This window comes from Nothobranchius furzeri, chromosome 18, assembly GCF_043380555.1.
Source record: "Nothobranchius furzeri strain GRZ-AD chromosome 18, NfurGRZ-RIMD1, whole genome shotgun sequence".
Lineage (NCBI taxonomy): Eukaryota > Metazoa > Chordata > Actinopteri > Cyprinodontiformes > Nothobranchiidae > Nothobranchius > Nothobranchius furzeri.
This window is the reverse complement of record NC_091758.1, coordinates 18,112,976-18,137,271: the sequence shown is the minus strand read 5'-3', so window position 1 is coordinate 18,137,271 and position 24,296 is coordinate 18,112,976. Positions and strand designations below refer to the sequence as shown.

The 24,296-nt window shown below is 42.3% G+C and overlaps 1 protein-coding gene across 1 annotated transcript in view; it reads right to left on the bottom strand.

Moving 5' to 3' along the window:
• ehd4 (EH-domain containing 4) overlaps positions 1 to 24,296 on the bottom strand; it is a 42,863-nt gene that overhangs the window by 13,330 nt on the left and 5,237 nt on the right. The window contains exons 2-3 of the mRNA XM_015969426.3: positions 15,983 to 16,159; positions 11,850 to 11,947 (exon numbers count right to left, since the gene is read on the bottom strand). Of these exons, the coding sequence (XP_015824912.1) occupies positions 11,850 to 11,947; positions 15,983 to 16,159 (275 nt within the window). The remainder of the gene's footprint in view (positions 1 to 11,849; positions 11,948 to 15,982; positions 16,160 to 24,296) is intronic.

The window sequence follows — 24,296 nt, the reverse complement described above, 5'->3', positions numbered from 1 at the left end:
AAATGCTGAAATGCCATGTTGTAAACAGTAATTTCTACTTCTACTACGGTGTAGTGTTGGATGCATGCCGTAGAGCTCCATGATGCCCCGTTCAGTTTGGGAGAATATTGGCTCACCGCAGAGACAAGCCGCACAAACCATAAACGCTGCCAGTTGTGAAGCGCGTTCCATCCGCGAGCCGCATCACCGTGCGGAAAGTGAATGCATCAAGCATAAACCAAGCTTTAATCTGTGAGGCAGACACCAAGTATTCTTTTAAGAGTAGGCTTCAAACATTTTACTTTAACTATAAAATACTTTAATTGAACGGTCAGTACTCCATGCATCATACACTTGATATATGTAACCTTAAGCATATAAATGAAAACAAAAATGTGACCGGAATTGATAGGATTAACAAAAGCAAAGCTAAAGATATCTGTGGGATGGATAGTACATTTGTAAAAAGACACAAAGGTGTTCTGTGTTCACCTCTAATAGAGACAATAAATCAGTGAATCAGTGATGGTCTCTTTCCCGCTGTGCTGAAAGTGGGCATAATTACATCAGTGTATAATTTAAGAAACAATCAAGAAGTCAGCAATTACTGATCCATCAGTATCCTTCCTATAATCTCTTAAAGTCTATGAAAAAACTGTAGCAGAACAGCTGACAGACTACATCAGTAGTCATAATTACTTAAACCCTCTGCAGTTTGGATTTAGAACCAATTATGCAACAGAAACTGCCTCCTGATCTTTTATTGAAGAAATAAAATCCAGTCTTAATCAGGGAGGAGTGGTAGGAGTGGTGTTTCTGGACCTTTGGAAGGCTTTGATAAAGTCAGCCATTAAATTCTTCTTAATAAACTTGTATCTTTCTAATCAAACATTAAACTGGTGAAAGTCACAAAAAACATCTTCATCTAAGTACTCCAAAATGGGAGTACCACAGGGTTCCATTTTAGGTAATGGACCTCTTCAGTATTTACATGATTGAGCTCCCCTCAGTTTCCACAGCTAATGTCATCATGTATGCTGATGACACAGTTATTTTTGTATATGGTAAAAATTAAAGTGGTGATGTGGTAGCGATGTTAACGCATCAGATGCAAAGAGTTACTGACTGGCTGTCAAAATTGCTCAACATTAAACGCAGACAAAACTTTTACGATGTACTTCTCCAGCAGGGCCGTTGCTAGCTATTTTGGTGCCCTAAGCACAAAGGCTTCGTGGTGCCCCACCCCCACCCACCCCGCAGAAAAAACAACACAATAACACAGCATGTGCAAGCGCTTCGCCTTACATTATCTTTAATTCTCTTGTATGCACAAACTGCTTATTATTTACAAAAAGTAGGATTGATATTTACATAATATCACATACTCAACACAGGAACTCCATATTGTTATTATTTAGAACTATGTAACAGATCCACACAACACAAGCACCGGTTGTGGCACATGTGTTTCTCCAATGTAATTTTCAGATGCTTTTTCAGATCCAGGACTCACTCTGCCTTCAGAAAAGCTGGCTGTGGGCTGTTCTCGGTCTGATCCTGGTCAGGGCTGGGTGATGTTGTAGAAGGTTCAGACGTGATGGCTGACAACTGATCTTGAGCTCTTAAACTGCTGGTGGATGGCTGATCTGAACTTTTGGCTTGAGCTCCTCCTTGAATGTACTTGTTCATTGAGCCTGCATTCAAACACAAAAAGATAATTTGTCAATCATTCTATAATAAGATAAAAGTTTTAAACCATGGTAAAAAAATACTGCAATAGATTATTTATAGGTTTATATTGGCTTATAAATCACTGGCATGTGACATGACTAAATTCAAAACTATTTAACCTTTATTAAGAACTACAGAGGCACAATATACACATTTTATACACAACTAGAAAATTCTGAATATGAAGGGAGGAGGTTAGCATAATGGACTTTTTTCTTCAGATTATACCATCAGCAGCTGAAGTTCCCCTTGGCCCGTAAATGTTTATGAAATATATATCAACATAGAGCAAATACCTAATTAGAAAATAGGTTAGTCAAATTTTTCATATTAAATCTCAGTTACATAGCCTATAGGCCACATAGGCTATTTAATAATGATATAAATCATGTCCATAGTTAACTCATGATGAATCACAAACAGCCGCTTATTTAAAAATAAAACGTCTTGCCTTATCTTGACGGTGTTTCTGTCCTTCCTGTTTTTGTGATATTTAAGTATTTGGGTGGACAAATATGATTCATTTGTTTGTTTCTGTTTCAAAACAGCACAGATGGGCCTATCTGACCTCACAGAGGAAACTTTATTTTACTTGAGAAAGATGTTTTAAGATGAACTTATTAAAACAAAAAAATATTCAAACTCTTCGAGTTTTTTTTTAAATGAACAACCTTTAACACTGTTCAGACTTATTTTTTGATGCGTCGCATGAACAGGCTAAATAAAAGGATATTTCCCTTTGTTGCATTTAACTATTTCTTCTTCTTTAAAGAAGTGCTGATTCAGAAGAGAATAACTGCATTTAGGATGATGACTTACTACGTTTTTTCTCCAGCAGTAAAAAAGCTCTAAAGCTTCTCTGAGTTTCTCTCCCTCTCAGCCTCTCTCACTCAGCTACTAACGAACGCCCGGTAGGCGGACGGGAGGCTGCAGGACAGAGAGGCGCATTATACTTTTAACAGACTGGAGAAGCAGAGAACGAAATCTGCCCAAACCACGCAGATAGAGTCAAAATGTTAAATGTACGGACGCAGAGTGCGAAAAACACCAAATAAAAGTCCTGAAAAGCAGCATGCTTACCAAACTAGGCAAAATTTGACCATAAACAGATGAATTAACAGCAGTAACAAGTCCAAATTTAAGCTAGGTCAAATGACCCTCTGAACTTGACCACACGTGTTTAGAATTACGAATAGATTAAAAAAATTAAGAATTTCCATTTAAATACTTGTCTCACCTGCAATCGAAGCAACAGCTTCATCCCGCTGTTTCTTCTTTTGTCTATTTACTGCCCCGGTCTCCTGCAGCCTTCTCGGAGCCATGACTGTGCCCGCTGCGCTGCATCCTCCGCGCGGGGGTGGGGGGTGGGGGGGACGGTGCGACACGGTCCATCTCCTTTCCGTTTTGTATCGTTTTCTCTCTGTAAACATGCTGTTAACTTGCTTTGCATATCTTCTAATTGAAATCTGTCTGTATCATATACATATTATTTTTTTCATAAGCTTGCGTTTGGTGCCCCTCCCCCGGCGTGGTGCCCTACGCGCTGTGCGTGGTGTGCGTGTGCGGAGCGCCGGCGCTGTTCTCAAGCAGAGCTTAACACTCACACCACCCAAGTATTCATATTAATGGGTAAATAATTTCAAATTTTGATAAGTTTATCTAGTTAGTTTCACCCTGAATCCCACGTTGACATTTAGAAATCATGTAAAGGAACTTAGGAACCCTCTCAAGTTTAGTCTGGCTAATTTTAGATACATACGGTGTTCTATTACCACCGAGGCTTCCACAGAGCGCTCACATGTGTACAGAATGACTGTACAGTTTCTCCTTTTAATGCTATATTTAAAAAGATCAATATTCAAAGTTTTATTCTGTCGGGCACAACACTGGGTTTATGTTTACATCTACCAGCCACTAGAGGGCACCATTGCCCTAAAAAGTCCACGCAGCAAGGCATGGTTGGGACTGTGTAAAAGTGTTGTAAAATAAATTCTGTAGAAATTAGTCCTTATCCTGAAGGTGTCAGCAGTGAACCAACATCCCAGTGGCTGGAAAATTAGTCCTGCTGTTGCAATACCACCTCTGAACACCAGAGTTTGCCAGATTGTCCGTATTCCATAGTCAGCCTTTAATGTCAAATTGTGCACTGTCCCTGTTTAAATAAACTTTTACAATACATTTGTGCATGTGTACTTACATGTCCATATCTGTATTTAAAGATATCTACCACTTGGACAGTAAAAAGTAGTTGTAGCAGAACAGTTGATAATTTTTTATATATTATTAACTCCATAATACTTACTGTGTATGTGTCTACATAGGAACTACTGTTGTACATAGTGTCTTGTCTTTTTTATTTTTGCATTCTTGGTCGCTTTGCTATCTATCTGAGCTGTGGTAACGCAATATTCTCCCCACTGTGGGATCAATAATGTCTTACCTTATCTTTAATTTGGCAGAGCCTACGGTACAACTCTGAATGATGTTAGCCCAGGTTTTGAACGAGTGAGGGAGTAGAGGGAGGTGTAAAGCTGGGAATACAGTTCTGTAGTTATGCTGCTATAGGCTTAGACTGCTGGAGGACATACTGACCACTTCCCACTCTCCGCTACTTTCTTCTTCCACTACTCTCCAATTGCAGTTTTTCAGCTAACTTTTCTCTAAGAGTTTTTATCCCCAGAGAAGCTACACTGGCGTTTTGCTGAAGAAACTGAATTGAATTAATGTATCTGCTTTGAATGGCTGTGGCTTGTAGGTGTGCTTAGATGTTGCACACGATGAGATTTAGGACAGAGCATCAAATTCTCCTCCGTCTCATCCAAAAATGTCTGAAGTGATTTTTGGTCATACAGGGAGGAGAATCACACCTACAGGTCACGGTAACAACATCAATAGGCATAGTACACAGAAAAGGGTAAATCTTCATTTTTATTTTGAGCGACTGATGCAGAAAATCGAAGTGAAAGTTCAGTTTGAGGATTTTATACGTCAGAACTGTGGAATGTGGTGCATTTATACTGTGCTGTAACTGAGGTTGGATAGGTGTGGTCGTTTTACGGTCTTATTTTAAAACTCAGCCTACTGACAGACACCAGTTAATGTACTAACACCACATTACAGCAACAATTCAACCCAGGGCTCTCCTGCAGGCACCTTGTTCTTCACTCCAAACAGGAGTAAAAAGACATCTACCATTAAAGGAGTTTTTAATAACTCCTCTGAATTACTCGTAGTTGTTTAAAGAAAACCTGAAAGTATGGATAGTTTAACAATACTGTCATGTGAATTTTTCCCCACCATAACCTTTTTAAGTTTATACCCAGAAGAAATTATTTTTCACACAAAATCACTAGATTTCCACTAACAACAACAACAATAATGATGTCTGTACATCTGATGCTGCTCCTAAACACACATGCAGAGCAAACTGCTGGACATCATTTAACAGCTGAAGATTCTAAAGGAACAGAGATGATCTCAGTTGGAGCCTCTGGGCGCTCCAGACTGAATCTCAGCCCAAACATCGACTCTGCAGCTCTAAACTCTTCCAGATGGAGGGAGAGAACACCCCCTTCATCCATTTACACCGTCCACCCACCCAGCTGAAGCCATTAGTCTGATGCAGTCATCTACCAGGCTGACTCAACATTCAGGCAACAAGTGTCCACGCGCACGCACGCACACACACGCACACACGCACACACACACGCACACACGCACACACACACCTTCAAAGAGCACAGACACTACCAAAACTAGACTCGAGACTGAGCAGAATCTAGTCTGGAGGCCTACTTCCAGTTCAACAGAGGACCATGAACACCTTCTTTCCTTTATCCAAACCTGACTAAAAACCAAATTCTAAATCATGAGATGCAGTTTAAACTTTTGGGTAACTTAAACAGAACATATTAGACAAATCTCCTTCTCTACTGCCTCTACAAACACTCCAAACAAATTAAAATGTCAACTACTTCTATTAGACATTTTAAAAAATCCCATTTGTGATGTCACAATAAGGGAAATTAGCTCAGCAGCAGCAGTAAAATCTTCTTTCAGTTGTGCCAGAATTGCGAGGTGTAAAGCGAACTCGGGGCTCCCGCGGGCACGAAACCTACTTGGAGCCCGGCTTCACCCTCACCCCAGGACCGAGTCCCGATTCACACATGGTGCAATTCTGCAGGGGGGATGGGGGGTGCTGTAGCACCTTCTTGTTTTAATATACACACTCACTGGCCACTTTATTGGGTACACCTTGCTAGTACCGGGTTGAACCTTTGCCTTCAGAACTGCTTTAAACCTGCTCATATAGACCACATTACACTACATTATATCATACATCGCATTAACACAGCTGAAATAAGGTTAGGTTAACAAACTGCAGCCAAAGCGTGAAGCACTGGCATCATGGACGCAGTTTTGACTTTAGAAGAACACAACCGGCATGAGGAACCGGGGGATCTTTACAGTAAGTATACAAAAAATATGTATAAAACTACAGTCTACAGGCTCTTTTATGTAATGTCAGGAATGCAAAACTATCAGTTGATCCAACGGCTTTTCTGGCCGTGATTTCCACGTCTTTCGGCGCATCTCATTTGTAGGCTTTTTAATGAAAATGTGGACGTCTTATTAATGTTTTACTGTAAAAAAAATGCCAATTGACATCTGATCCAAAATCCCATTTGAGCCAGCCTGGATTTGAACTCAGCTCCCCTGCATCCAAGCCTTACTAGTTAAGCTGTCCATTTGACATTTGATTATTGATAATACTCTTCAGAACCTGGAGTCTGTGCTCTGTGCAAACCCAGTGGGTTTGTGACATCACACACCCAATTTTAGGCTATATTTTCTCATATGCTACTGATTCACAGCAATTAGAATGCAGAAATACTCAGAAAAGCAATTTTGAGCTTAAGTTTCTTTAGATGTGTCCTGTAGCATCAGAAATATGCCTCAAAAGACTATGTTAAAATCAGAAAAAAGCACGATTTTCATTTAAGTGAGTCTTTAAATATAAGGTGGGATAAGGTGGTGCATTTCAAGCCTTTTGATGTGTAACTGATTTTAACAAAACATTAATAATGGTTTTAATTTCACAGTTTAAAAAAAGACTAAATTTATCTTTCATAGTTCGTCTGTTGTGTCCCCCTAAGCTGTCGACTGGAAATGGCTAAACAACGGGTGGAAATGATCCTGATTTCCTGCTTCTGTTTTCTTCAGCTGAAGAAGATCCCAGACAATTTAAACAAAAGATTATTTTAAAGTGTTTGTTTCCACAATTGACTTTTACTTAGAAAGAATAACTGAACCAAACTGAATTCTAGTTTCTGCGTTTGCAGTATTTTCTGAATCTGTTGTGTCAGAGCTGGAAGATCCGTTTGTCAAGTTTCACTTCAAGCAGGAAGTGAAACCGTCTAAACCGACAAAGTGGTGAAAACTTTGGGTTTTGTGACTGAGCACCAGGTGGGCAGCTTGCTCTTCAGGTTTTCCTAAACAACATTATGCGTCTTTAGTTTTTTGTATTAAAATCATCCAGAACTTTCTTCCCACGAACGCTTAAGAATTTCTGTCACAATTGCTATAGCAATCATGCCTGCTGGTCACGAGGCTGAATCCATCAGTAGGCTTTGCAACAGCGTGACTCATTCAGAAGAAAACAGATGTTGCTTTCCTTATTGTGAAATAAAACTGAACAATCACTAACAATGTTGCACAACACAGAAAGCTGGTTTTCTGATAGTTTGGTTTTATTTTGCCTTTGACTCCATTAATTGTTTTTTCTAAAGATAAAAAAAAGCCATCTGACGACTGCTTCAAACAGAACCCATTATAGTCTATGGCAGAGGTGGGCAATTATTTTTTCCATGGGGCCACATGAGAAACAGAAAATATTGTGGAGGGCCAGGCCAAAAGGCTGAAGTCAATTATGCATAATATTAATGGTATTTCTTTATAAAAACAGTAAATACCATTGTTTTTTCAAGCTGGTAAGAGTAGACTATATGTTATAAATGAGCAACAAGGAAAAAGTTAGGTTGGCTTACAAAAATGTGATTTATTCAAATTTCCCAAGGCAATGGTGAACAAAGTGTGCACATTTGGTTTTTGTTAAACATTTGTGACTTATATTAGTTAACAGTTTCAGTCACATTCACTCCAAAACACATTTTGAGTTTGTTGGAAAGAGGTTCTTAGCATTCTACAGACACACAGTATTGTCTGTAAAATAAAATCACTGAACTGTGATCTTGAGAAAGAGGTTTAAAAAAGTGTCCCAGTTCACTGCTAGTTGCCTACATTTTTGGTCCAAACACCTTATTTTGTGTTTTTAAGCAATTTTTTTCTTATTCAGTGAGAGAAATCTAGTCTCTGCTGGGCTTTAACGAGTGCATCAAAGTCAGGTTGAATGTCTGAGGTGGAGATGCGAAGCACAGCTGACAAATGATCATCAGCGAGAGAGGATCTATACCTGGATTTTGTAAACTTCATCATTGAAAATGTTTGTTCACAAATGTAGGTAGAGCCGAAGAGAACCAACATCTGAGCATGTCTCCTCAGGTTTGGAAAGTTCTCCTTAAGAGAAGAGTAGAAATCCAGCAGAGATCCTGACTTAAAGTGCTCTGCCAGTACTGCATCAGACTGCAGGTCAATGAGTTCCAGCTGCACATCACTGGGTGCATTATCCACACTGCAGGTAAAGGGAGAGGAAATCATGTGCATTTCGTCCTCGATTGTTCTGAGATCTTCAGAACGCCTTGAAAACTCACCATGTAATGCTCCTAACATGGATGAGTACCTGCTGAGGTGATCAGCTGATGGTGTGACTTCGTTCAGGGTTTGCATGTGAGTGAGAGTGTTGCTCTCCAGTTGACTTGAAAGAAACTGCAGCTTTCTCATGAAGGCCTTCACGAGGCTGTGCATTTCATGAACAAAAAGGCCCTTGCCTTGCAGTTTGGTGTTCAGTTCATTCATCAGCGCAGTCACATCAACAGCAAATGCAAAATCTGCCATCCAGTCCTCATCTGAGAGCTCTGGAATGTCTTTGCCTTTCCTCTCGCAAAACTCTCGAACCTCTGCTTTCAAGTCCCAAACCCTCTTCAGCACTTTCCCCTGGCTGAGCCATCTGACAGCTGTGTGGAGTCCTCCGAAAGAGCCACAAACTGTCTGTGTTTCATTGCCCGCGCCCTGATGAAGTTTATTATTTTAGTAACAACATCAGTAACATGGTTGATTTTTAGCACTGACTTGCACAACACATGTTGGTGTATAATACAATGCAAAAACACCAATTTTTGATCTGCATCGATTTCTGTCACTTTATCTTGCATGCGTTTCTAAAGTCCGACATTTTTCCCCGTAAGATTTGGACAACCGTCTGTTGTGACACCTGACAGTCTCTCCCATTTCAATCCCAGAGTGTCCATGCACGCATTTACCTCTGTAAAAAGATCACTCCCTGTCGTTGTCCCTTTCATCGACCTCATCTGTGAGCTTGAAGTCCGTTATCCCCGGACAAATATGAGCAGCTGGGCCGTGTCGCGGACATCACAGCTCTCGTCTAAGGCCAATGAGAAAAGGTCAAAACTTGCCACTTCACGTTGCAGCTGAAGCTCCAGGTTCCCCACGATGTCCTCGATCCTCCTGGTCACGGTTCGCCCGGACAGCGGGATTTGCTCAAATGTGCCTTTTTTTCAGGGCATATTAGTGCGGCAGAGTCCACCATGCACTCTTTGACAAACTCTCCCTCCGAAAACGGCTTGCTGATTTTAGCTATTTTGTGGGATATCACAAAGCTGGTCCTGGTTGCTGCATCCCTGGATGTGTGAAGCTTAGTAAAACAGCCTTGCTGCTTTTGCAACTTTGCTAGCAAAGCTTCGGATGTCCGTGCCCTCTCAGCATCAGACAAGTTCTTGTATTTTTCCGAGTGTTTCTTGTCGTAATGCCGACTCAAATTGTAGTCCTTAAACACGGCAATCTCCTCCCCGCAAACCAAACACACGGCTTTACCTCCGACTTCAGTAAAAAAAAATACTTAGCAGTCCAATTTTTGTTGAAAATCCTGCATTCGGCATCTTTCTTTTTTTTTGCATGAGCGGACATTTCTGGGGGCTACAATCACCATGTCAACCGCGGGCACTTGTTGCTACACGTATTGCGTCATTGTGCACGTAAAAAACAACTTCAAAATAAAAGCAATGCAGCCTTAGTCCATGCATGAGGTAAAATGAGAAAATACATTTATTTTGTAATTACGCGGGCCGGTCAAAGTCAACCAAAGGGCCGTATGTGGCCCGCGGGCCGTAAAATGCCCAGGTTTGGTCTATGGAGTGTTTCAAATCATCCGTGACGCTGCGATTTTCAAATGCGTTCCAGAAGTAGCACACCGCTAAAGATAGGATTGGGTTTTGTTTTTTCCACGAGCCGCTTCTGGGATGCATCAATTTCTGCAGTTAACACAGAGCTAGACAGTAAATCACACGGTTTAAGTGTAAAAATCCCCGGTAATTTCCAAAATAAAAGTATTGCAGCGATGTAATTTCATATGTAGCTTCCGTGCGACCCAATGGCTCCAGGATCATTCCAGAAGTGCAGCGGTGTGTTTTTCATGGCTTTAATCCTGCCACTGGTGAGGAACAACATCATACATGACATCAAACAGCGACAACAACGTCATTTCCTTCTTTTTGGTTTAACGGCGGACTGCATAAACAAACCTTTGCAGTCTTGAGGGATTTTGTGATCTTGCGAGTTGAGCGAGGAGCATGGCAGATAAGCTGCTTCGCTGCCGAGACTCTCCCGGTGTGCACTGGAGTGCTTTGATTGTCGCGAGTAAACTGTTCTTCTACTGTTCCGCACCGCTGATGCTTCCACTGTGCAGTAGGGCTAACTCAACAGTAGTGGTACAGGTTCTGCTCCGTTGATGGGTCTGGTTTAAGATCCACTTATGCCGATTTTGTGGTTTCAGACCAGAAACGTTGATTAATCAGGGGAAACAGACAAGAGGGCAGAGCAGAGAGTATTTACTTTATTGTGGGCGACGGTGGCACAGGAATTAAGTGCTGGCCCTGTAATCGGAAGGTTGCAGGTTCGAGCCCCGCTCAGTCTGTCGCTGTCGTTGTACCCTTGGGCAAGACACTTAACCCACGTTGCCTGCTGGTGGTGGTCGGAGGAACCGGTGGCGCCAGTGCTCGGCAGCCTTGCCTCTGTCAGTGCGCCCCAGGGCAGCTGTGGCTACATTGTAGCTCATCCCCACCAGTGTGTGAATGTGTGTGTGAATGGGTGAATGACTGACTGTATTGTAAAGCGCTTTGGGGGGTTCCAGGACTCTAGAAGGTGCTATATGAAATACAGGCCATTTACCATTAACGCCTTGATATCAGCCACTTCAGTTATCTGTCAGTGGTACATCCCATGTAGGGGTCTGCCCTCCCACGGTGGTATTTCCAGTGTCTCCTCCTCTGTTCGACATTATCTGAGACATTCACTGAGCACGTCATCTGTTGGAGCCTTGTCCTTGATGTACTTATGGATCTTGGATATTTCATCCTGGACAGTGGCTCTGGCACTCACTAGTCCTCGGCCTCCTTCCTTACAGCTAGTGTACAGTCTCGGGGTGCTGGACTTGGGATGGAACCCTCCAGGCATGAATAGAAGCTTCCATGTCTTAACATCCGTGGTCTTTATTTTTTACCTTTTTCTTCCCTTTTCTTTCTTCACAAGAAATACACAAGAGAGAGATATAGGATGGCTTGGCAGGCCAGCACTAAAGTGCATCACTATCAGATGGCTGAAGCCAGAACTCCCAACATATGGATCTAAAAAGTTTGGGACCTTTATCAAATGACAACTTCTGTTTACACTAAAACTCCAAAAATCCAGTTTAATCAAGAGATGAGCCCCTATCGTAGCCCAACTGTTGCATTTCTTAGCTTTGTTCCACACAACTTTATAATAAGGTTTAGTAAGATCATTTCCAGCTGAAACTGGGGAAACATAATGGAGATGTAAAATGTCTACAATGTCTTTTGTTAAATAATAAAATTGTGTTAAAATAAAAAACAATCTCTGATACCAGACATTTCATTACAAATGTTAAAAAGTATAGAACCCGCAACCCAAAAACACACACTTAGTACCTCTGCTTATTCGCTGCTTCTCTCCTGACAGGATTCCAGGAGTGTCGATGATACTGATGCTCTGAAGAACCTGATTGGGCATCTGAGAGCAGATGAACCTGAAGGACACAAGGGCCAAAGACACATTGTTAAAAACCAGAGAAGAAGATGGAAGACAGTTGCCAACAAATTACTTTATTTTTGTTACCTTCTAGAATTATCAATAAAAAAGAATATTCCAGATCTTCTTTCTCAATGGTCTCATTCATGCAACAGAAAGTTAAACGGCTATTTATTTAAACAAAAATAGAAAAAAACTGACAATAGTGAGTTACGCAACTGGCTCGACTTTGATGAGAGCAGTCGGTCATTGTCGAATCATCTAAATGCTACAAGGAGGTAAAATGCATCGTTCAAAGAATGGCAGCTCCAGAGAACAGTGCTGCTATGAGGCCACTGCAGGCAGAAAAAGTCCCAGCACAAAAAGCTGAAAGTGTCTATGTGCACATGACATTGGTAAAAATCTAATGCAGGTCAAGAGTAGAAGCCACAAAATAAGGACAATAATTTATAAATGTCAGGGTTTGGTAGCCTGGAACTACTTAAAGGTGCAATATGCAAGAATTAAGTAAGAGTGACATCCTCTGGTCAAATTTAGGTACTGCACCCCTTTAAAAAAACACTAGTGACTGTCTCACTCCCGTACTGTGGGCTTCGAGGCTGTTGTCTTTTCAGATCAGCACCAGAAGATTCTAGATGATGTGTGAAGACGATTCACACACAGTAAGTTGATAAGTAGATGTTACAGTAAGCTCCACATCCTGATTTGTATTGCACCATAGCGGTGTAAGTGTTCTGATTGAAGAAAATTATTTTTAATCTTTGTCGAAGCCGTACGGAAACTGGACTGCATTTATTCTACATTCTGTACAAAACAGAAATTTCTTCTGGGCCACTCCTGTTACTGGCTTAGGATTTCTAAAAAACGCTACTGTGTTTGGTGGCTGGTGTCAAATTACAAATGCCAGCAACCCAGCAGTCTCCCAGATCGTAAACAGTCCCTCTTTGACCATTTGAAAGGAGAAAAACTGACAACCCTCCAGCTGGGCGGGACAAAGATGTGTTTTAATGTAACCTTCCTTCCAATCTCCTCTGAGACGATTTCACTGTAGAATCCTTAAATATTGTACCTTTAAAAATGAAGTTATTGCATTGAACCCAGGATTCTCATTTCAGTTCTTTCATTTGCTCTTCCCTCTTCCATCTCAGGAAGAGACAGTTATCCACACCTTCATCTCCTCACGCTTAGACTACTGTAACTCTCTTTTCACGTGTCTGAGCAGAACCTCCCTGAACCGTCTACAGGTGGTTCAGAATGCCTGTGCTCGGCTTCTGACCAAGTCCTCCAAACACACCCACATCACCCCACTTCTCCTCCAGCTTCACTGGCTGCCAGTCAACTTCAGGGTTCATTTCAAGATCCTGGTTCTGGTCTTTAGGGCCTTACATGGACAAGCACCATCTTACATTGGTGATCTCCTCAGTCCCTACACCCCCAGAAGGTCCCTGAGGTTCAGTGACCAAAGCACCAGTCTAAAGACCAAAGGTGGCAGTCAGATCATTTGCAGCTGTGGCCCCCAGACTCTGGAACTCTCTCCTCCTGAGCCTGAGATCAGTGGACTCGGTGGACTCCTTTAAAAAGCAGCTGAAAACTCACCTGTTCAGGATTTGGTGTGACCTTCTGTTGATTCGTCTTCACAACTTTCTCTTCATGCTGCTGTTTCTACCAATTCTGTCTTCCCTTACATTTATATCAAATTTTTTTCCTTTTTCTATATATTCATTACAACATATATTTAAATTATTAAATCATTATTTTTAGTTTTTGTGAAGGGTTAGGGTAAGGGTTATGATTTTTATCTCGAGAGGCTCTGCATAAAAACATTTCTTCACTGTTCAGGTCTCCATACTGTGTTGTGTTACATCCATTTAGAAGTAGATGTGTGTAAAACTTAAATTTATTTACAGTATTTTTAATACAGTCAAGGGTGTGTGTACACCAGCGACTGGTGGAGACACACCTTTATATCCACCTCCGTTTCCCTTCTGCAGCTAATGCAGGAAACCGTTGAAGAACATTTTTACGTTCAGCAAGCACCTGCAACTCAGATTACTGGTATATGGTTTCTCAGTTAACAGGACCTTTAAAGGTAACGTCCCATTAGTCACCACACACTGGTGAAATTCATCTCTGCATTTAACCCATCCCCTTGTGCAGCAGTGAGCTGCAGCTGTTGCTGCGCTCAGGAACTATTTTGTGGTTTAACCCTCCAATCCAACCCTTTCAAAGCTGAGTGTCAAGCAGGGAAGCATTGGGTGCCATTTATAAAGGCTTTGGTATGACCTGACCGGGATTTGAACCCCCATCTCCTAGTCCCAGGGCGGACACTGTACCAATAGGCCACTGAGTAGCAGCTTTTGTAAAAGTACAGAGCAGAAGGACAGAATTGAGTGAAGCAAATGAAAATGGACCAGATGTGAACCACTAGTCTATCCTTTTACATTTTCTCTCTCTCAAATAGTCAAGAACTCTAATAGTGTTCAGTCTACACATTAAATCACGTGTGTTGAGTGGATATGACAACGGACAATTGATGTGGACATAATAATTAACAAATGTGAACAGTTACGGGACTGAAAGAACTGGTGAGGGACTGCACAAATATAAATTGATATTTAAGTTTAAAAAGGGGGCAGAAATAATACGATTTTTCTTCTATCTGCTCCCTTTCATTCAAATATACATTGTGTTTTTATGAATATTGTTTAGTATCTGTTGTGTTATTTTTTTATTGAATGAAATAAAGATAAAGAAAAAAATACATAAACATGATCTCTGAAACGTTTGCTGTGAAAACACAACAGTAGATTTGAGACGAATCTGCTCTCAGATGGATGCTAAGCCAGCTAGGTAATGCGGACAGCAGTGATCAGACTTCCTGAAGATATAAACTTGGCTAAGTGGCAACAATAAATCACGTCCCAGAGTCGAGTCTCAGACTGACGGCGGGAAAAAACAAGACCAGGGAGCAACATGCTGTGACGCACACACTTGCCCCAGGAAACAAGGATGCTCTGGCATCAGATCAGGATACAGTGGAGTTCCTGCTAGTCTGAGAGCCGCTTTAGGTGCACATCAACACACACACACACACACACACACACACATGCATGCATGCACCCATGCATGTACACACACACACCACCCTCTGAACAAAGGAAATGTGTCTGAATGTGTTCAAGTTGGAACTAAAATTAAAAACACGGAATCTAACTGTGTGTGTGTATGTGGTGTGGTGTGGGTGTGTGTGTGTGTGTGGGGGGGGGGGGGGGGCACTTCCTGTGTTGAGATTTGCAGAGGAAAGCAGTGACAGGAGAGTAACGATTTCTTTCTATTTATTTATGTTCAGTGACTATTTCTGTCAAAAGGGATCAAGGGCACCCTTCAGACCTAATAATGGCTCAGAGACTTCTAATACTCGGATCCCTGGAACTGCTTCTTTCCTACAACTTACTGAGGAGGAGAAAAGCCAAGGACGGTCTCAACACCTGACCTCGTTGTTCAAACTCCTCCAAATATCACACACGTTAACATTAGTACTGAAAGCATTCAACTAAATGTAATCTGTTTCATCAGCTGATATTTGAACAACTGAACTGTTTGAGAACCACTTCTCATTTACAAACGTGACCTAGCCATATCCTCCATTGTTGTGTTGCATTTTTGACGTTTACAGATGAGCTTGACCTATGAAGGCCATTCCAGTAGAAAAGTTTATCAATTGTAGTGAAAAACCACCTGAACCATTAAAGTTGAAAAGAGTTGACCTGCACCGAGTTGATGCTAGCGGAAATGGGCTAGCAGAGGCACTATAATATGGTGGCAGAGCATTAGCATCAACATGACCTAGTGATCGTTCTCCTGGCTAAATGCTGTTACTGCCATTTGTCTGAAACTTTAATGTTCCTGTCTTTTTCCCATGGAAGTCATAGACCAGACTGAGAAACCGGTGCTACCAGAGGTCACTACATACATCAGAGTGTCATACATGAAGACCAGAGATGGTGTTCACATAACCAATCTGTGTTTTTACCTGTTGAGGAATGAGTTTCCAAATGCGTTGAGTTTCCTGAAGGGTTTTTTGGGATCCACCACTAGAGCATTACCAGGGACAACACCCTCGTTTTCACCATACATCACAGCAATGAAACCATCCGTGGTGGGTTCTGGTCCAATTCGCATTCCAGGAAAATCCTGTTCCAGAAGGTACCTGAGGAGAGAATCAGGTTTAGAGTAAATGAAACTAGCTGGCAGTTTCCCCCAATCTGTCAGAAACTTTGTTTGCACACTCTGAAATGTTTTTCTTCCTCTTCACGTTAATCCTGTCAAACTCACACATCTCTCTAGGAAGGAAAAGTGGTGGCTGATGGACTCCAATAAACTCACTTCCTGCCTTTCAGGATAGCATGGACATCAAAGACAAAACATCAGAGGATGGAAAAACGGAGAAAAAAAAGTTCTTCGACAAGCACTTTACCAGATTTTACTCCATTCTTTAAATCAGCTGAGAAACAGTAGGCACAACATATGACGAAACATTATTACCACTATTGAGATGTAATTTTCTATGAAATCAAAGTTATTTTTGTGAGTCATTACTTCGACCTGAAAAAAAGTCATTTGGGGCATCACTCAATGTCAAGGAACCTCGCCTTGATCCTGCCTCGGTTGCCAAGGAGATACATCATCAGGAACCACCAAGGCATGTTCCAATGTTCATGTGCTGCAGAGGCGTCTGTTCTCCGTTTGTCTGCTGTTTAGCTAGCTGAGCAAGGATACATGGGAGGTGTCTTGTCTTCCCAGAATACAGTGCTGTATTTTCAAAAGAATGTAGGATCAGGAGTCAACAGCTACTCCGTGGGCAAATTTCTAGTTTAAATAAAAGTAAACTAATTGCAGGTATTGGGATAAAATGTTTTTATAGATCCAAAGAAGTTATCTATGGTTGGTTAGTTGCTTAGTAGTTGCAGCTTCGGTGGCTAGCAGGTAGTAACTCGCTTACATATTTAAAAAGTAAAAGGCTCGTCATAGAAGAATTTTCCTAGGACTAGTTGTTACAGATCCCTTTCAGCACAACAGTTGAGAACTTGGTGGAGTGCGCTTTACCATAGGTTTTGTGGTGAAATTGGTGTGACACATCTTCAGTTGTGTGCCCCGACCTCATTGGGTGTTTCGGCCACTTATCAGAATACACCCTCTGCTGGGGTTGGCCCACCCCTGGTTGATCAGACCCGGGTGTGTGTCACTCAGAAGCACCACGTCATCATTTGGCAGCCCAAATAGCATCCCTTCATTTAAGCCACAGCCAGTGCTGCTCTGTTCCGCTGCAGTGGCGAGCTCTTTGACTGCCCTCCGTTGGGCCTGGCCTCTGATCCCTACTTCCTTCAAAAGCCTTATTATGGAACTGGCTATAAAACCTCTGCATCCCACTTCCACTGGCCACACCTTCACATTCCAACCCCTCCCCTTTGCTTCAGCTGCTAGGCTTGCGTACCGCAGCCGCTTCCGTTCGAATGCTTCGTCAACGGCATCCTCCCAAGGGACTGTCAGCTCGACAATGAAGACACGCCGGCAGGACCTTGACCAAAGGACAAGGTCTGGGCGCAGGTTGGTTGCAGCAATTTCAGGTGGAAAGGTGAGCCTCTGTTTGAGGTCTACATGCAAATCCCAGTCTCGGGCCCCATCCAATGCACCAGGGTCGGTACTAGATAGCTTTGTCCGCTGCTTCTCCCCTTCCCGCATGAAGATTTTCCGTGGGATGGCAATCTGGCCATTGGTAGGCATAGCGTTGCTGGTTACCCTCTTTTCCTCAAGTTTGGCAGCCAAGCACTTCAGTACTTGGTTGTGGTGCCAGGTATATCTCCCTTGAGTTAGGCTGATCTTGCAATCCACCAAGATGTGTTTGAGGGTTGCTGGGCCAGCACACAGGGGACAGGCTGGATCATCTCCATACCACAGGTGTAGGTTGGTTGGGGTGGGCAGGACATCGTATGTGGCTCTAATGATAAAACTTAGTCTATTTGCCTCCATGCTCCGCATCTCGCTCCAGGTGATTTTCCTCCTCTCCATGCTTTCCCACTTCATCCAGCAGCCTTGCTGAGCTTGGGAGACAGCCTTTGCACATCTGGCTGCTTCCTCCTGGCGGCGTACCTCCTCCACCACCATGTGCCGTCGTTCGATTGGAGTTGCTTTTGCCATTTGGGTTTTGCTGCTTCCATTCCAAGGCCACTTCTGCCGTGTTGTACATGGCCCACTATGTCTCGGTGTCTGAGAGCAGCCTTTGCCTCCGCAACTGCTGTCGATGGCTTCCATTTCCTCCCCATTGCTAGGGTTGGGGCAGCACCTCTGATGACTGGATCCCAAGAATGTGTGAGGGACATTTCCAGCCTTGTCTTGGCACACTTCTACTCCACCAGGCTTGATATTGGCAGGGAGAGGGCTCCGTTACCATATAGGCCAATGCTGGTAAGGCATCTCGGCAATCCAAGCCACTTCCTCAGCTGCGCATTCACTTGCCTCTCCAGCTGGTTGGCATGGGATAGTGTGACCTCATAGATAGATTGGCCACATGAGGCGTGGTAGCAGCCCAAACTCAAAGCAACATAGCTTTAGTTTCCCAGGGAGAGCTGTGTTGTTGATCTTCTTCAGGCCACTGATTGTATCCTGTCTGAGTTATTCTATCTGCTTTCAGTCTTTGAGTTCTGCACTATACCATCATCCAAGGCTTTTGATAGGCTTCTCCAGCATGGTTGGTATTGGCTCGTTGTTGTCTTGGAACCTCACATTGGTCAGCTGGCCTTTGATAATGGAGATACTGCGGGATTTGCTTGGTTTAAACTCCATTCGTGCCCATTTGATGTTTTCCTGGAGTTTATCCAACAAGCGCTTGGTGCATGCCTTTGTTGTTGTTATTGTCGTCATGTCGTCCATGTACGCCCTGATTGGAGGACTACGCAACCCGCTCTTCAATCGTTCTCCTCCAATCACCCATCTGGATGCTCATATGATGATCTCCATGGCCATTGTAAACACCAGTGGAGAGATGGTGCAGCCCGCCATTATGCCTATCTCGAGGTGCTGCCAGGCAGTTGTTTTAGTCTGTGCTGTCATGCAGAATTGAAGGTCCTGAAAATATGCTTTGACCAGCCTTGTGATTTCCTCTGGGACTTGAAAGTAATTGAACGCCGTCCACAAAATCTCATGTGGCACTGACCCAAAGGCATTAGCTAGGTCTAGAAAAACCACGTGTAGGTCTTTCTTCTCCTTCTTGGCTGTTTGTATCTGGTGCCAAATGACATTTGTGTGTTCCAGGCATCCAGCAAACCCACTTATTCCTGCCTTCTGCACTGTGGTGTCAACAAAGTTGTTTTTCTGCAAGAAAACTGATGGCCTCTGGGCTACAACACTGAAGAATATTTTTCCTTCCACATTCAGGAGACTGATCTGGCGGAACTGCTCGATGGTTGAAGAATTCTTCTCTTTGGGGATCAGGATCCCTCCCGCCCGCCGCCATGCCTTTGGTATAATTCCTTTCTCCCATGCTACCTTCATAAGCTTCCAGAGGTACATTAGGACGCCCGGCGCATTCTTATAGAGCCTATATGGAACTCCATTTAGCCCAGGGGCTGAGGCTGTTCCTGCCCGCTTTACTGTCCTCTCCACCTCGCTCCATGTAGGAGGCCTTGTTTCCAGCTGGTGCTTGGGTGGTTGAATTGGTGGCATATCTTCCGGAATACTGGCTGGTACATGCCTTTGACTGTCGGAGTAGGTCTTCCTCATGTACTCCTCAAGTTCCTTTATAGGTGTTTTTAGGCTCCCGTTTTTCTCCTTGACAAAGAGGTCTTTGACGAATTTGTAGGGATCTCTGTAAAAGGCAGCCCTTGTTCGTTCTTTCTTCTTATGTAGTTTCCTAAGACATTCTGCTCTTCTCAGTGTTGTAATTCGCTGCTTGATGTCACCTTGTAGTACCTCGATTCCTTTCTTTTTATCTTCTGTAGCTTTCTTCCATTGTTTCCTCAAACTGCTTCTTTCTTTAACCAGTCGTTCAATCTCTTGTTGCCTCCTGGGCTTACGATTTACTAATCTGTCCTTTTTTGTCCTAAGGTTTGTATTTTCCCCAAATCTCTCTGCTCCGTAGCTATAAATGATCTCGCCAATCTTGTCCAATTTCATTTCCACGCATCCTTTCAGGCCCTCCAGGAGATGCACTAGGTCTGTATCTGCGGTTTCCCCCTCCTTTTTCTGGCAGGAATTAGGCCATAAAACATCTGTATTGAAACTAATATGTAAAAGATCTAACTTTACCTTGCGTGTCACGTGAGATAAGTCTGTTACATTTAACCGCTTTCTTTGACCAAGGAAGGTCAGTGTCCTCATAAGCAAGGCACCTGGCCTACCAAGGCACTGCCTTGGATTTGGTCAAACAATGCCTCCACCCATGTGAATTCCACAATAGTACACAGTTGCAGACCTGGAGACCGCAGATTCATCCACGCTACAGATTCAGTCATGTCCCCTCAGCCCTGCCCTTCAAAAAACAGCCTCCAGTCACTAGGTGGCAGCAGTGCTCTGAATAATCAACAGGTTGCTCGTGTAGAAAATGTAGCTCAGTGGAAGAAGCAGCCTTTTGACGCTTTGCACCTACATCACCTGGTCCCAGGTGGCGCCACCAGGTCACCAGGTTCAGCTGCTACTCTCACACTGGGGGAGACAATATATCTCATAACAGTGAAGCTTATCATGCTAAATAAATAACTTAAAGAGGGACTGCACACCGTCAGAAAATGCAACTCCACCCCTAGTCAAGATCTGAAAAATGCCATGAAAGTGGGCGTTGCCAGGAGGCACAGAGTGGCATGGCCAAGTGTGGAGAATTTCCATCCGGGGGGGGGGGGGGGGGGGGGATATGGATGGACTGTACTGATGACGTGAAATTGTTCCAGCCCCAGTCAATCACAAGTTTAAAATGCAGTAGTTCACAGTGCTGTTCTGCCACAGGGGCAGCACTGAGACGTTTTTAGGCCTAGATTCTAGATTTAATCAAGTTCACACAAACATGTCATAAAATGCACAGAAACAGAAACATTGTATTTGTAAAGACTCAATTATACAGTTAATTATCAAATACAAGTTATTTTGGGGTTTCGTTACTCTTTAACTCATTCACTGCCATTGATGACTAAAGTCGTAATTTTAAATCCAACCATTCACTGCATTTTTTTACTGTGTGGACGTTGGAACGAGCCCCCGCACCACGACAACAAACATCTCAGCTCTAAAGCTGATCTTCATCTGCATACGTCACATGTGTAACGTCCAGCGATGGTCAGTTTTTAGGTATAGTTTGACCATTCAACATCTGGTCAAAAAGGAGACACAAGACTGCATGCGGTCCCTTTAAATTGGCCTGCCTTCATCCAGCTGGAGCTCAGAGACTCTGCAGCTCTGACAACAGATAACGGAATGTCAACAATAATTTTCTCTCCCACGGTCCAATCTTTCAGGTCTTCATGTCTCCATATAAGGAACACTCCAGCCCGGATCAGTTGCTAAATCAAGAATGATTTCCTAAATCAAATATGAACTATTCCACAACTTATAATCTAGATAATCATTAAATAAACGTTTGTTTATTGCTACTTATAATAATTATGTTTTAATGAAATGCTTCATTAATCTGTGCTCAATGACTGAAGTGTGAAATGAATGACATGTTATGACTGTGATTGCAATATGTTTCAGCATGTTTACATGGCAAGGTCATCACCATTTGCACTCACCCAATAGCAAGTAAGGTTAAGTTAAACCCATGACACCTAAATAGTCTTTTACCCCAGTCAGAGCCTCCGTAGCAAAGAAGGCGTCTTTCTGAGTTGTCTTGGTAACATTTCTCAAAACCTGTCAACTTTTGGTTGGCTAGGCAAATCATAACATGAGAACCTTAAAACTGGATCACTCTGGTGATTCGGCAGTTCTAGAGAAAGCTTCAGACCATCCATCTGAAGCAAAACCTCTTTAACCATCAAAGCTTTTGACACGTCATCAAAACCTTTTTGAACCTGCAAAGCTGAAACAGAAACAGTTCCTGCAAATGAGCCAATATTGTTCTGACTCCTTAAGAGTCCCAGACGCGCGGTTCCATCCATCTGTCGTGACCCGAGACATCTCTGGACTGAAGAGTCGGTGCCACGGTATTCTACAGCCCTTCGGTGCCAGAGGTCATCTGACCTCTCTGACCTTCGGATCCACCAAGAGGGTCTCCGAGAACGGGTGAAGTAGACATGACAGATGGTGTCTGATGTGTTTTGATAATAACCAACTCCATAGCTTAACGCAAACCAAATTCTTTTACATCCAGAACTCAGCTCTCCTAGATACGGAAGTTCTGACTAACATCACATTCACACATAGGTTTCATACATCACATTTAGTTCCACTCATCACAGTAAATGTTAGTTAACTTGTCATGTTTTAATTGTTTGAAGAATGAATTCTTACTTTTATAAACCTGACTCTTTTCTAAAGCAAAATGAAGTGTGTACAATACCCTGATAAAGCAAAAAACCTAGATCTTCTGATTAAAAAACCGTAAAGACCAAGCAGGGTTGATATTTTATATTTAAATAGAGTATCACAGCTTATTAGGTCATAAGTAGAGGTAATATATCTATTGAGCTCTTAAAGCACTCAATTTGCCTACCCTACACACGCCAAGTGATCAGGAAGCAGAAAATCCATGTGTTAGGAGATCGTTTTGGGCCGCTGCTGTAAAAAAAGTGAGGCGCAAACCGGAAAAGCTTCTGCCGATCACAATTCAACAACAGATTATGAAATAACGGATAACGCTCGAAATGCGTGGATTCTTCCTGATGTAAGAGGTGAGTCTCCGCTTTGTTTGGCGTCGACATCATCCTAGCGCGCAAAGTTCTGTGACTCTTAAAAAAATAGTAAAAACGCCGAAAACCGCTGACAGCGAAAGGCTTTACCGATCAGGAAACCACTGGCAGCGAATGAGTTAATTTTCACACATGTAATTCCACATTGGAACAATATTATTATAATAACAATGATCTCACATTTCAGTATAGTAGACTGCAACGCATGGTGAAATATAGGATTATTAATACTAAATAAGTAATATTAACACATCACATTTATTTCAGGTTCATCACAATTAGCCTGTCTTCCTCCAGAAATATATGAACGTTAACATTACTCGGTAGAACGCGTTCACTGCAAATGCTATACTTTGAGGACCATTGCAACTTCCATTGCAACTTATCTCCATCTTCGGTCTCCATCAAAGTTGTTCAAAAAAAGGTAAGTTAAGTTTACACACTAGTCTGTTATTGCAGCATTGCAATTTTACCAAGAAATCACCTAAATAAAGGCGATTAAAATCACAAACTGGCTCCGACTAGCTTCCCAGGAATTTCAATGTGTGCAAACAAATGTAAACGGTCTTTCTGCTATCCATCATGGCGAAGGGGGCGGTTACATGAGCGGCGTGACGTCAAAAAACAGACTGGTGCACTGAGCTGACAGAGGAAAACGAAGAAGGTGCTGGAGCAAGTTGATGATGCAGGACAGAAAAAGACGAGAAAACAGGACAAAGCCCACACAGCCCTCAGAGTCACTGTGAACATGGTTGTTGTTAGAACTTTTGGTATCAGTAAAATTTCAGTTTATTGTCCACCTCTAATGTGCAATTGCATAGGAGTTTTACAGTATATATATATATATATATATATATATATATATATATATATATGTTTTTTTTTTACATTTTATACTTTACTGTATTATTTATGATGGTTGGAATCTCTTTTAACATTAGAAAACCCCATAAATTGTTGCATGCTGATAAAAGTATTCTATTATATGATAGAATATTCTATTCTTCTGGAGCTCAGACTTCTCCTGCACCATAGATAGTGAGGCTGGTTCGTGCGTCTGGCTGGACCACATGTGAACTCTAGGTTTAGTCTGATGTTAGATAACTTCCTCTGACTCATTATTTCATTTTGAAAAGATTTCCTCATAAACAAACCCAGACTGGTTTAATGTCACCCTGCTGAACACCCCAAACACAAAACGTATGGAAGGTTTTATGCTTTAAACCTCAGCTGCCTAAACACAAAACAGTTATCAACCTCAAATATATGTTTGTGTTGTTTCTCACCCAATTGAATGAGCTGACATCGTGTTTGTGATGCATCAAAACAAATAGTTTAAACCAAGGGAGAGAAAAAAAATCCTGACATGTAATTGAACAAGAATCTAAATTGAAAGTATTTTGTTTATAAACGTGTCAGAGCAGTAATAATGATGGATTTGATTTCTGTAGC